General features: G+C 38.7%; 1 protein-coding gene across 4 annotated transcripts in view; it reads left to right on the forward strand.

The window, feature by feature from the left end:
- The window catches only part of SLC4A10 (solute carrier family 4 member 10), a 297,890-nt gene that overhangs the window by 278,176 nt on the left and 5,262 nt on the right, over positions 1–14,452 (forward strand). For 2 of the 4 annotated variants that reach the window (XM_088474819.1, XM_088474820.1), the window contains exons 21-24: positions 59–232; positions 717–839; positions 2,980–3,047; positions 5,692–5,808. In XM_088474819.1, coding sequence (XP_088330945.1) covers positions 59–232; positions 717–839; positions 2,980–3,047; positions 5,692–5,808 — 482 coding nt within the window. Of the gene's footprint in view, positions 1–58; positions 233–716; positions 840–2,979; positions 3,048–5,691; positions 5,809–10,341; positions 10,380–14,452 lie in introns of all 4 variants that reach the window. The other 2 variants (XM_088474821.1, XM_088474822.1) reach the window with 2 other exon arrangements.

Below are 14,452 nucleotides of genomic sequence, written 5' to 3' on the forward strand. Positions count from 1 at the left end.
CCAGTGTGCATGTGGTGTTATTACTGAGGATTTAAGAAATTAACTGTCTCTCTTGTAGTTCTTTGATCGGTTAATGTTGTTCTGGATGCCAGCCAAACATCAGCCAGACTTCATCTATCTGAGACACGTTCCTCTGCGGAAGGTCCACCTCTTCACCATCCTACAGCTAAGCTGCCTAGTGCTGCTATGGGTCATCAAAGCATCCCGGGCAGCCATTGTATTTCCAATGATGGTAAGTAAATACAGGAAACATTCTACAGTTGTATTCAAGCAGAGAGTTTTAGATCTATTGCCATGTATTGTTAGAAAGGTCTACTAGCATTGTAGACATCCTCTTCCGTGTGACTTAAAATATACTCCATGTTACACTTAACTGACAGTATCCATTTCCATATATCTTAAAACAATAAAAAATAGTAGTTTTTCCTCCAAGCTCTCTCATAAATAACTATAAGGTTCTTACCGGCAGGGGACACTTGTAATGGAAGCTGTATTGTAGGTGGCTGTTCTTCAGTCTCTCCTCTCTTATTCCTGCTGCAACCGAGGAGTGAAGGTGGTGAGAGAGCATGATTCCTCTCCCTAGAAACATGAAGTGATTTGACATACAGTATTATCGCCCTCCCTTGCTCTGCTTTCTTTTTTAGTGTTCTTTTCATTTGTTCCCAGTATTTACGTCTATTTTTAGCATTGCTTTAACCATTTGCTTTTCTGCCCAGGTGTTAGCCTTGGTGTTTGTAAGGAAATTAATGGACTTTTTCTTCACAAAACGGGAACTGAGCTGGTTAGATGATTTAATGCCTGAAAGTAAGAAAAAGAAGTTGGAAGATGCTGAAAAAGAGGTATTTCAATGGTCATTTTTAAACCTGTGTATTTACCAACCAGGATCACTGTCAGCTTTCTGTTTCTACATGTATCCACAAGTCAAACAAGTCAATGATGTGTGAACATTGTGACATGGGGAAGTGTGATTGACTCCATAATTTCGTGTTATCATGGGAGACACTTCACATCACCCCTCTGGGCTGTTGGGGAATGCAGCTGATTGGCTGTCTAATCCCGCTATCCTCTATTCTCTTGTCTCAAAACAAGGCCCAGGTATTTTTACATGCAGCCATGCCCATACTCACATAACCACTTGAGTGGACAGGTTCCTGCCTCCCACAAGATTGGCATTTTAATCTCCAGATAAACTATGTTCTGCAGTGAACATTCTTATGATCTGATCTGCGAATTTGTTCTATGTCTACATACGTCAAAACAGGTCACACAGGGTCGCACAGTGAATATTAATTGGTGAAAGAAAGGTGATCATATTTCAGCCAATATTAAAAAATTGTTTTAATATTATATAATGGTAAATGAGGGACTAATTTATAAAGATTTCTCCAACATATGAGAATTTTGAAGGCTTGATTGATTTTATAGAGAACAGAAAGATGGACCTGCTTTCACACTTGTAGTAATTAAGTAAAGCTGTGATACTTTTTTTCTAGTTAGCTACAGTAGCAATTCCATCCAAACTTACTTTTTATGTATTATAAGTAAAGAGTGGTGTAGCTGAAAGGATTCTCCCTCTTCAAACTAAAGAATAGCAAAAAATAAGACGATATCATGTCAGTGCGCAAAAAAATACCTGCTGCCCACCCGTTTTTCAGAGCGCAAAGTGAGTACCACCACACTCAAATAAGTAAATCAAAATAAAAGGAAAAACTCTGAACATGAGATGGCTCTGGTAACCTCACTATGGTACAATATACAGTAGATACACAGTATAAAAAGACAAAATACTCAATCCAGAAATCTGTATCACACAATGGTTCTCCTGTGATAGTTAGATGAATCCAACGTTTCTCCAACGAAGGGAGAAAGGACATAAAGGAAACAACAAACAAGGAAATTGGTCACATAAACAGATATTACATGCACATAGAATAAATAGTGGTGTATATGAACCAATGGAGAAAATGGCATACCCCACTCACAATGCACTGGAGAAATGCACCACATATAAAGGTTTAATTATCCCCAGGGTGTGAAATCAGTCTATGAGGATTTGTGTAGCACCTCAGAGAAGAAATACTCAAACTGAGCGTACCATACTTACTTTCTGTAGGGGCTTCGAGATGCATATAAAGGTATCTTTTTCCCAGAAAATCTTTATTTGGAATCTTCACTTGATCCACAATCATCCCACAATTACTTTGATGGTAGCGGATCTGAGAAGTTATGTTAATGCAGCAGTAGGCGTCTTTTGGAACAGTATTGCGACCATCGGCTGTACCCTAAGGTTGCTCAGAATGTCCAGCTGCCGAGGCCAGGGAAGCTGCATACAATGACGCAGTCGCAGGCTGCGGCACAATCTAGAAACAGAGGTGACACATCTCTATTTGTGAAACATGCCCCCTTCTCACCCCAAAACAGCCACAATCAGACTACAGCTTCCTCCACACTGCAGCGCAGCACTGCGGCTCTAGCTCATGCGCATTTCTGAAAACATTGGTCAATATCAACCCAATCAGGACTGTGTCTGAGCTGAATCAGCCACATAGTTAATTGCAAAATGTTTTAATGAAATTATTAAATCAATAATTTACATTATTAAAAATATAAGGATGACTTCTCAAACCATTAATGTTGGGGTTATGGGGACCCATACAGTTATATTAGTTGTATCTGAAAAACCTAATGCCCCTGGATCAAAGGTTCCCAAACTCGGTTCTCAAGGCACCCTAACGGTCCAGGTTTTAAGGATAACCATGCTTAGGAACAGGTGACTTAATTAGTACCTCAGTCTTTTGATTTAACCATACTTTATGTGCTCGATCATGGATATCCTTGAAATCTGGACTGTTAGGGTGTCTTGAGAACCAAGTTTGGGAACCTCTGCCCTTGATGTTATTTACTTGTTATAGCTGTTAAGCCCTTCATGTGATAATGTAATTAGGATACTCATTTTCCTTTTGTCCTGTGTCTACATAGGAAGAGCAAAGCATGCTAGTCTTGGAAGATGAAGGAACAGTTCAATTACCAATGGAAGGGAATTGCAGGTACTGTAATCCTGAGACATGTACTGCAGCTCTATAGCAATATATTTTCCAGTACGTCAGTATACTATAACTCTTCACTCCTAAAGACAAGTGGGACTTTTCCCGCACAATATACCCAATCAGGGTCAGTTTGGGCACAAATGACTGCAGTGACTGTTGTAAAAACGCTCTACAAGCCGGCGCTTTGCTTGTAGCCCAGTAAGAGGAGTTTTTGTGGTTTTAGAGGACAGATCTAAATTGTTGCCTCATCTGTCCCTAGGGAATCTATGCAATTCCAGCAATATCAGATATGGACATACTAACATGATAAGGCCTCCTCCTCCTCCTCCTCCCCGTCTGAGGGCTGATGTGACCCATGCCCCATTTTTGCCCAACACTGCTTTATACATTGAAAACTAAAGTGCCAGCTCATTGTTATCCTAACATACTCAGCCATTGACTGGCACATTTCTCATACCAGTAATTAATTACTAAACTCTCTGTACCATTGTGGTGCACATCTGTATATCTGCTCATCTCTACCATAGGTACCATTGAATAGTACATGTTATGATTAAGGTATACATAAATGTATGTAAATAATATTTGTATAAGCGATAACTTCTGATGTCACTGCTTCATAATCGTTGAGTTCTGATATCATCACTTCAGTGATCTTTAAGAGACTGTACATATTAAAAAGGATAGTTCCCCCCTACTGTACATTAGTTTCTCAGATTTCTGTATCCTGTATAAAAGAACTCTACACTCCATCATGCCCTTTATATATTATTGTACCTCCGCTGACCCTATAATATTATTATAATTTACAGTATGGGATTATCCCAGTGTACTAAAACTAATTTGCTAAATTTCTACATGAAACAACTGATTTTTGATTGTATGTGTTCTGCTTTACAGTTGTGCACATTGGGTGAGATACACGTCTGCTTTCAGAAGTGTCCTCAGTGGTGTATCGATGGGTGCAGAAATTGGGGTGCACAGGGCGGGTCCCACACCGCACACCCTGCACCCATGTATTATACTTACCTCTCTGGAGTCCCGCATCAGCAGTGGCGCTGCATAAATCACCAGGAAAATGGAGTTGTAGCCATTTTCTAGGTGATTTGTGCATACACAGCAGATTTTGGCATGGTGCAAGACTGGGGCGTTTCTATAATGGGTGCAAAGTGTGCGGAGCACAAGGGCTCCTGGGTCCAGAGGGGGGCCCACGCCGCACACCCTGAACCCATATTTTTAATGCTTACCACTCCACTGCCGGAGTCCCACGTCGACTCTGGTGCTCAGAGTCTACCGGTGCGGCGCTACGCTCAGTGCGCAGCCGGCAGCCAGAAAGAGAGGGGGGGCCCCCGGACAGAGACTGAACACGGGCCCACTCCTCTCTTGAAACACCCCTGGTGCAAGAGTCTACTCACCTGCACCTCTGAAGAGAGAGAGAGGAGGAGGAAACCCACATAGATACTGCAGATGGATCCCCTCCGCTCTTAGTGTTCTGTTTTTTTATGTATATACGTATGCTATAGAAGTGAAATTATACATCCATATGTCCAGTAGACCTATAAGGCCAATTTACAAAAGCCTAAAAGTACAGGTTCTCTAGTAGAAATGCCAAGTGCACTTTTTTACAGAAATACACCTGAATTCATGCAATGTGTATAGGATTCATATATGAAAATGGTAGCAAGGGTTCAAAATGTTGCATCCTCTTAAGGGAAGTGTTTGGCGGATCAGATTGTCCTTAAATTGAGGCTCATTTTTTTGTCCCCACTAACATAAATGACACTTTACTTTACAGGAAGACAAATTAGTTAATGAGAATTATTGTGTGTGTGTGTGTTTCTTTTCATGGAAGTGGTTGTGTTCAGCCTTGCCCTGATTATCTTCACTAGCGTTTTATACTTCAGTGTACATTTGTATCTGCACTTTATCTAATGCTGTGAAAATATTGTTTTACATAATATTTTATGTATTTATATTTTCTAGGTGTATAGGACCTAAACTTTTGAATGTTACAAATCATGATTTATTATGTGAGCAAATCACGTTTCAGTTTAGTTTTTGTTTGATGGCAACTGAGTTTACACTATAGAGAAGTAGGTAATTACTAGAATAACAGTGCTAACCATTCATGCCTGGCTCCTTCACTAACATACAATAACTAGGTCTATATCTTTGCAATTAACAGAGAAAACGTACTAAATAAGATAAATAAAACAATAAAGTTGCTTTATTTGGTGGCTTGGCAGTTCTCTCAATACAATATGAAGCCACTCTAGGGGGTATATTTACTAAAGTGTGGGTTTTTAGAATTGGAGATGTTGCCCATAGCAACCAATCAGATTCTACTTAACATTTATCTAGCACTTTCTAGAAGATAATAGCTAGAATCCGATTGGTTCCTATGGGCAACATCTCCACTTCTAAAAACCCGCACTCTAGTAAATTTACCCCTTGGTCTATTGCAATTATGTGCTCGTTATTACATTCATGAGAGCCCAGAAAAGTTGAAACTTCTGAATCTTGCTCAGTTGATTTATCTACAAACAATATCATCAACTGATTCGCTTACAGCTCTTCGACCGCTATATAATAATAAGCTAGGAAAATGATTCACTTTGTGCATTATTGTGTTAATTCTGTCTAGAGAGGACCCATCAGTAATAAACATTTCTGATGAAATGGCAAAAACCTCTGTGTGGAAGACTCTGCTAATAACCTCAGAAAATGCAAAGACTAAGGAATCCAGCTTTTCTTCTAAAAGGTTTTCATTTTTTTTTTCTTAGTAATTTTATCCAATATTTTGTATAATTCTAAAATATAATATAGCATCACTTACAATAGTTTCAGTGTATAATTGCTTTTTCAGTGATATTTCACACATATAGAACACAAGTAGATGTAATTAAAGGCCTTGTGCAGAGCTAGGGTGAAATCCAAATTAGCCAATCAGCTCAAAACTGTCATTTTTCAAACACAACCTGTGAGATGGCAGTTAGGAGCTGATTGGCTGGTACCTTATCACTTTTCACTCTGTCTCCCAACACTGCTTAGTAAATAGACCCCAAGGGCTGCAAATGTCATTTTTTTATTTTCATGCACGGAAAATACTGTCTGCTTCTGCCTGTAGCACACAAATACTGGGTGGCTTTATTCTTACACTGCCATTTACAGTTAAGCTAGAACGAAACCCTCTCCCATCTCCGCACATTTTAAATTTGCCCCTCTGCCCCTAAAAGCACAACATTGCCAAGACTCAAAACTGAAACTTATACTTGGATTTCGCCTAACCCCAAATGAGGTCCACAGGACAAAAACTGGGCAGAGGCCACATTGGTGTCAATCCAATTAGCCGCAATGATCTCGCAGGTGCAAGTCATCGCGGCAACAGCTGCACTTTACGGCACCCCGAACTCGAGCAGAAGTATGGGTCTGCAGTCAACATTGTGTGAATTCGGGCTCAGAGCAAGCCGTGGGTTTGTGAGATGCGGAGCCGTTGCCGGCATTTTAACGCCGTAGCAATGGCAACTTGCACTCTTCGCAGACAATTGGATTGACCCCTTTAGACTGTCACTAAACCATGTGATATTTATTATAAATTGGTCCGATACCACTAGCTGGAAATCAGTTTGAGTCATAATTTCAGAAATAAGATGAACAAATAAAATCATATAAAATATGAATTATCCTTACACATGAATAAAGTGAAAGCTGTTAAAAAAGATAGTTATATTGAATGTTGTTTTCTTTTTTAGTTAAACAATTTATTTATTTCAACAATTACAATAGTGTTTTGGGGGAGGTTGTCTTATTTGTGTTATTTTTATTTTCTGTTTATTTTATCTATTTTGTTTTTATTGTTACCAAGGCATATTCTTTGGCCTGTACAGTAGTTGTTATGTAGCAGCAGGAGAATAATCTTCAAGAGAATTGACTTAACCTTAATGCCTAGCTGAATAGTGATCATCTGTCTGCTGGATACTGTTGTAAAATACAGTATGAATCTAATGACCCGTACACACGATACGATAACATGTCAGAATTCAACGATAAAGATAATGATCTTATCGTTATAATCTGACAGTTTCTGGGCCCTGCTAATGACCATACGATGGACGATGCGCGTCCACGTATGGTCGTTGACGACGAACTACCGTCGTCTGTGCAAGCAGGCAGACCCGGTCGATATTGACCAGGTTAGCCTGTTTACTATAGGGACCCGGGATCGTTGACCGCAGGTCGTTATAGTAGTGGGGGGTCTGCTGCATGTGCTGGAGGCTCGATCCAGCACATGCAGAACGATCAGTCAACGATCGTTTGATCGTTATCTGATCACTGCTCTCGTACCGTGTGTACGCAGCATAAAGGTAGTTGAATTTTAGTCTATTTAAATTTCAATCGACACATTGTAAAACAATTATCAAAATAAAGCAAGTCACTATTTTTGCTAAGCACATTGTGATGTCTGCAATGCAATGTCCATCTCCTAAAAATAAATGTCACGTCTAGATGTTAATATTGTTCAAACATGTCTGATGGCGATAAAAATATCAAAATGTATCATGATATTGTCAAGAGCCATTAGTCATTTCCAACATAATTTTGTAGCAATTCGCCACAATCAATGAACAGCTAATTAGTGTGTTGGTTAATTTGTTCTGTAACATACTGTCTTTTACAGTACAGTATAAAAATATATTTCAAGCAAGTCCTTACCATACAGGGTGTGTTATATAAAAGGGTGTTCTGTTATATAAAAGGACCATTAAACCTACAGACAAGTCACTTTATATAATACGGTTCCTAATAATTTCTTTATAGATGTAAATATATGAAACAGTTTCCATATCTTGGGGTCTAAGTACTAAGCCTTGGAGAGAGATAAAGGACCTTATTCAGGTTGGATCGCAAGGCTGCTTAAGAGGCATGGCCAGTGACCAGAGGGGGTGTGGCCAGCCACCACAGAGAGACTTGGCTAACCATTAGATTGGATATGCAAAGAACAGGGTCCTTTATAAAGGTGGGGACAGGGGTGTTTTATTGTCACCCACTTTGATTGGCAGGAGAGCTAATCTGGGTGTAGTTTCCATAGAAACAAACAAAGCACCCATGTTCAGTCATTATCCTGCACATCAAGTTACTGACCCCCAAGGGGTGAGTGGGGCCCTCAAACAGTGGGGCCCACTGGGGAATTCTCCTTTTATACCTGTCCAACCCTGGATATAACCAAGCACTTAAGATGTCTTGTCCAAACAACCCCTCAGCACTGCTTCTACATTGAGTCCTGGATAGAGAATAGCCATGTCCCTACACATGTCCACGCCCCCCTTTCATTGGGGTTGGGCTTATCTCTTAATGGCCCTTTACCCAATTATTTCCTTATGCATTTGGTCCGTCTTCTTCCATCATATATACAGTATTATCATGAGGGAGCTGGTGTTAAACGTCACATAGTAGTGTGCAAATCAATTAATTATTATTATCCTTTTGTATATAGCACCAATCATATTACGCTGTGCTGTACAGGGAATGTCACAAGATCTTTCACTATTTGTTTGCAACATAGCTGCATAGCTTTACTAAAAAGCAATGTGCACTAATTAAATAATATCTAATTGATCACAGAAAAATATAAAGAACAATGCACAAAAAATATCATGTTGCATAAATGACACAAAAGCATAACATTTAATATTAATTTTCCAATCATACTCCACACTCATGTAACTCATACACTCCATGTAACTTATACACTCCATGTAACTCGTACACTCCATGTAACTCGTACACTTGATCGCATCATGTAGCACAAACGGAAAGCTGAGATTAGCAATTCCATATATCTGCAACCACTATTGTGAGTGCGGCTGCATTACCAACCATCTCTGAAACAATCCCACATTCGGCTTATTAAATAACATGGTACAAGTATCTGAAATGTACAGTGATTCATAACACATACATGAAAAGTTTTCTTTAATTTGTTTGGTTGTAACTCAATCTATTACTATGGGGGAGATGTACTGTATTAAACCTTCTAAAGAGGACAGTTGCAGATGTTGCCCACGGCAACAATCCTTTTATAGAATATACTTGATACAGTAAATGATAGCTAGAAGCTGATTGGTTGCAACTTCTACACTTGATACCTCTTCTCCTGTGTGCACATTCTGCTAGAAATACCATGTTAGTTTAGGAATAAACCAGGTTAAGCTGGGTACACACTAAACGATGTGTGTACCCAGCGATGTTGCCAATGATCCCAGGGCCGACTTATCGGGCGGTCCGTACACACTGGGCGATCTGGTGCCCGACCACCCGATATGCAGCACATAAGGTCAGGCGATGAGGATGACGACCCCACGGGAGCACACACTACACGATGTAGTGCATACACATTACACATTTTTAATGATTTGTCGTTACAATGTGTCTGAATCGGGCAAATCGGGAGCACGGGAGCGCGCACTACATGATGTAGTGCATACACACTAAACATTTGTAACGATTTGCCGTTCCTATGTTTCGGAATCGGCCAAATCGTTAAAGATATCATGTAGTGTGTAGGGGCCTTTAGTGTACGAATTTAGAGTAAGAATCTCAGAAATTGTCGGAAATAACAATAGATTGCACTTCCATGATGACATCATCAAAACACATTTCACATTTCTGCAATCCGAACACTAGTTCCTTACCTGGCAAAAACAGCCCGTTTCACAGGGTATTCAACAATGATCAGCCTTTAGGTTTTAATCACTTATTTTCCCACAGTTTCTGTAAATTGGTGTTAGAGGTGCTATTTATGACAACATTCATTCATTATCTCAGCCTGGGAAATGAAAGAGAATAGGATATTGTGTATTCGGTGAAAAAAAAAAAAAAAAGCAATTTTGGGTGGAATTATTTAATTGGAAACATAAAAGAATTGTCCCCCTTCAGTGAATTTTAATTTAATGTTTTGCTACAGTATGTCATCTATAGAGCTTTGATCATACCCATTGCTTAATTTCTACAAATTGTTGTACTCGACAGCTAGGTGGACAAAACTATAAACAGCTTATTATAAATGTACCCGAGTTCGAAAAAACACATAAGGAAGATGAAGTAATGTACTTTGCAAAAAGAGAATATGTACATGCCAATAACTTAAAATATTCTGAAGGAGTAAAATCCTATACATATACAAATGCACACACACGCGCACACACATGTCAGTTGTCTGTATGTAGCCATTTTTTTTACTCCTGTGTAAGCACGGCCCTGCTCTATTTAATTTGTTGCATATTTTTGTCATAAGCTCCCCTTCCTAATCACTGTAGAAGCTGACCCCTAAAGGTAAGGACATGGCCGATTGAATGCATCTGCCCCTGTGAATGTTTTAACCCCTTGGATAACCGATGAGTCTGAGATGCATACTTGCATATGCCTCGACGACGACTCAGTCAGCAATGGGTCTGTTTGGGAAAGCAAAAAAGAAATCAAATTAGACATTTATAGCTAATGTGACCAAAAGTGTGCTCTGTATTCTTAATGATTTATTCAGTTGGTAGTCTGAAACAATGAGAATGTATCTTGTCAATTTACTAGAAAATATGGATTCACTCATTCTGTGATGTCATTAGCTCTTGATGAGTTGATTGGCTGTATTATAATTGGTTTAGACCAGAAAATGAATACACATTTTATTGTGAACCAGTTCTTCATAATAACAACTCAGGCCCCAAGGATACTGTGTCAGGCAGTACATTAGTGATGTCACTGGGTCTTACTAAATTGATTTGTGGTTCATCTCAAAAACTGGAGAACTCTACTGTGTTGTAGGTGACAGGTCGAATTTAATGCAACACTATTTTTTTACACTGATTTGGTGGCAATATTTTTTTAACACAATTCCTGAATTGTTGTTTTCAGATAAATAACACTATGCAGTGTACTAAAATTGCTACATTCTGTAAGTAAAATATTTTATCTTTTGACATGTCCATTCAAAACGGGTCATCTTTGGCTCATTTTTCAGTACCTTGCTTAGTACAAATCCCATAACATTCCTGTAATTTCTGCACCAGTTAATACATTTTACATATTGAATGATGGTGAAAAAAATTTAACATTTTGTCAAAATTTGCATTCTTTTTGTTGTCCCAAAACATGGCATGCTACTTGTATATAACTGTACTTTTCTTTTGAAAGTAGTAAGTATTCTTTGTGCTTGTAATTGGAAGATTATTACAGCTTCACAACTCATCCATGCTATTAATAGTAAATTATACATTTTAATATGACTCCCTGGCTGTCGATCAGCTAGTAACCAGTCTGGACTATAATCATCTGCACACTTACACATGAAAGATACAATTCAAATGACTCTACATAAAAGTAGGAGTTTGTTTTTGCACAACTGCACAAAGTGCTCAATACTTTAAACTTTGATTCCAAACAAAATAAAAGAAAACCTATTTTGCTGGAGTTCCATTAGACAACAACTTGAGAAGGTGTCTGAGTACCAGAGTGGAAGGCAAGTGTTTGTTTTTTCAATTGATCTTATCAAACCCAACTAATAATTAAAAATATAAAGGCCCTACACACTAGTCGATGTGGTCACGATGTGACATTGTGTACGATTTCCCCTTGAACTCTCCCCTAGCAGCCCCTCGGCAGTCGTGGGCAAGATTTGGTGTTAAAAACAGTCCAAATTGACCGATGATCTATCGTGCCACCTAACTATTTCCAGTGCCTCGTGACTGAGATGGTCAGATCTTGCCTGCAGCTGGCAATATCGGAAGATGCGATGTATGACCAGCGGGTTCGCGCATCTGCGGTGTGATCATGAGTGGACACCTTAAGTTTTGGGTTGAGTTAACCTTTAAAAACACTTATACAGTAGTTTAACAAATTCCATCTTTCAGTGCAGTGAGACTATCCCTTAGGGCTGTCATTGGTTTCTAGTGATGGAATAGGCTACATACTCATTAATATCGGGTCACCCTGCAAATTGGTGTGCCATCACTGTGCATATGCTACAGGTGCACTTTTAATGTAATCAGTCTGTAAGCATATGCAGTTTGTTAAACTGATTTAAAGTTGAACTAAACCTGGAAAAAAATACTTTGTTATCGCTGCAGTGGAACTGGTGTGTTTCTGCAAATCAGGTCAGACCTTTGGCAAGAAAATCTTGGAGAAATTGCTCGTTTCATGCTGTAATCTTATGTGCCTAGTCATTAAATCAGATCAATAATTCAACGTTTCTGTTAGATGTCCATTGTGGGCAATGTGTTATCTACTTACATATCACACTTTGTATTGATTGCCTGATTTTCTTTTTCAAAAGAGTTTCTCTTATCTTATTGTAAAATTCACTTAGCTCTGAGCACTGCATAAACACTACAGTACCAGCCATTGATTGAGAAGCTTTGTGATAATTACTAGTCAACAAGAGATGATTATTAACATTAATTTACACACTGGTGTTTACATAATCCTTCATGCTCCTTACCGCTATGCTCTGTGTATGTGGCTGTATAAATAGACATACCTGATCTATGAAATAAAGAATTTAATACACATTGACTAATGTCAAGCAAATGTCACACTAAATAGAGAATACATAGCCTTCATGGTATATCTTCTATTTCAAAAAATATCAGCAAATATTAAATATCCCCTTCACTTTCAGAGGGCCACATATGAATATTTAAATGTTAGTATATATGAGCCCTATTTAAATATTATTATTATTATTATTATTATTATTCTATAAGCAAATCACAATCAGTTACAGTAATTTAATTGATTCAGATATTAATGGATTCAAAAAATGACTTTGTTTCTATAATCTGAACAGATTTGTGTAGGTAGTCTTGTGGTTTTATGCAGTAGGTGTAAATAGTGTCTGGAGTTCCAGGTACAGCAGCTCCCGCTCAGTTTATCTGCAGTGTAGACTTGGCTACCAAGCTTCATCTACTGTAGGTCCTTGAACCCAGCCTCTGGTATGTATTGACGGCACTGTGCTGACTTCAGGTTAAAATAGTTACATTTTAAAATGAAGCACTTAGGTTCAGGGGTTGTGTTTGGTTAACATTTAAAGTTAACCTTTGAATGAGATGCATAAAATGTATAGGATATGGTAGTCCAACAAACAATACCATAAAAAAAATTACTGCATCAAATGAGAGAACCCTTGTGTTTATTGATGCCAATATACAGGATATCTGGGCATTAGCACCCCCTATCTCTGGACTTATAAAACGCTGCTATGCATGCAATCAGTGGCGGGATGCATCACATCCACAATGCAAGACATAATGTATCTCACTCCATGTCAGTCACTGTTTTAAAACAGTAATTGGCTGGAACATCAATGTAAAGGTCACTTTCGGCAACCAAAGACTGCAGGGCAAATTTCAGATCTGTGGACGGTATCCTAATGGAAGATCTACAATGTCTAGATAGACAGGCAATAGGTCGACACCAGATGGTTGACAGGGTCAAAAGGTCGACAGGATGAAATGGTTGACCGTCAAAAGGTCAACATGGACTTAGGTCGACAGGTCAAATGGTCGACATGGTCAAAAGATTGATACACAAATGGTCCACACAAAAAAAATTGATACATGTTTTTTCCATGATTTTTTCATCATTTTCAGGGTTAGGCACTTGACGGAGGGTTAGGGTTAGGCTGCAAACGGTGGTGGTTAGGGTTAGGCACAAGGTGGAGGGTTACATTTAGGCACCAGGGGGGAGAGTTAGGATTAGGGTAAGAATTGGGGTTAAAATTACAGGAAAAGTATCAACCTTTTTTTTATTGACCATTTGTGTCGACCTTTTGACACTGTTGATATTTGACTGGCGACCTATTGCCTGTCAGTCATCTGGTGTCGACCTATTGGCTTTCTATCTAGACACTGTCGATCTTTTATACCACACTCCTATGGACTGAGCATTCATTATGCATAATAAAGTCTATATTGAATTGTAAGACACAAGTGTCAGAAATATAGTCAACTCTTTTTCCCTTCTGGAGCTGTTAAATAAATTAATGAATGCCCTAGACATAGGGGGACAGAGATGCACATTTATTTTTCTGGATCCCATCCCCATGTCACCTATTTTGCACCATAATACTCTCATAATGTATAGAATAGATACACCCTTGGTAACTAGAGAATATACTTTCTAAACGGCAGCTTTTAAAAGCCACCAATTGTCTGCGGATTTGCCTGCAGAATATAAAAGTGCAATACTATTAAATCCAAAACCAGGCTTGTTTTGCAGTTAGCATTATTGGCTTTTTAAATTCTGAAGGCAAAACATCAGTCATTTGAAAAGCTGTCATTGAGTAAATATAGCCCCTAGGTCCAATTATTTTTCAGTTAGTCTAATGCTGAGAAATATGACCAAATATCTGTTCT

Source organism: Taudactylus pleione, unplaced genomic scaffold, assembly GCF_031769625.1.
Source record: "Taudactylus pleione unplaced genomic scaffold, aTauple2 ptg000156l, whole genome shotgun sequence".
Taxonomy (NCBI): domain Eukaryota; kingdom Metazoa; phylum Chordata; class Amphibia; order Anura; family Myobatrachidae; genus Taudactylus; species Taudactylus pleione.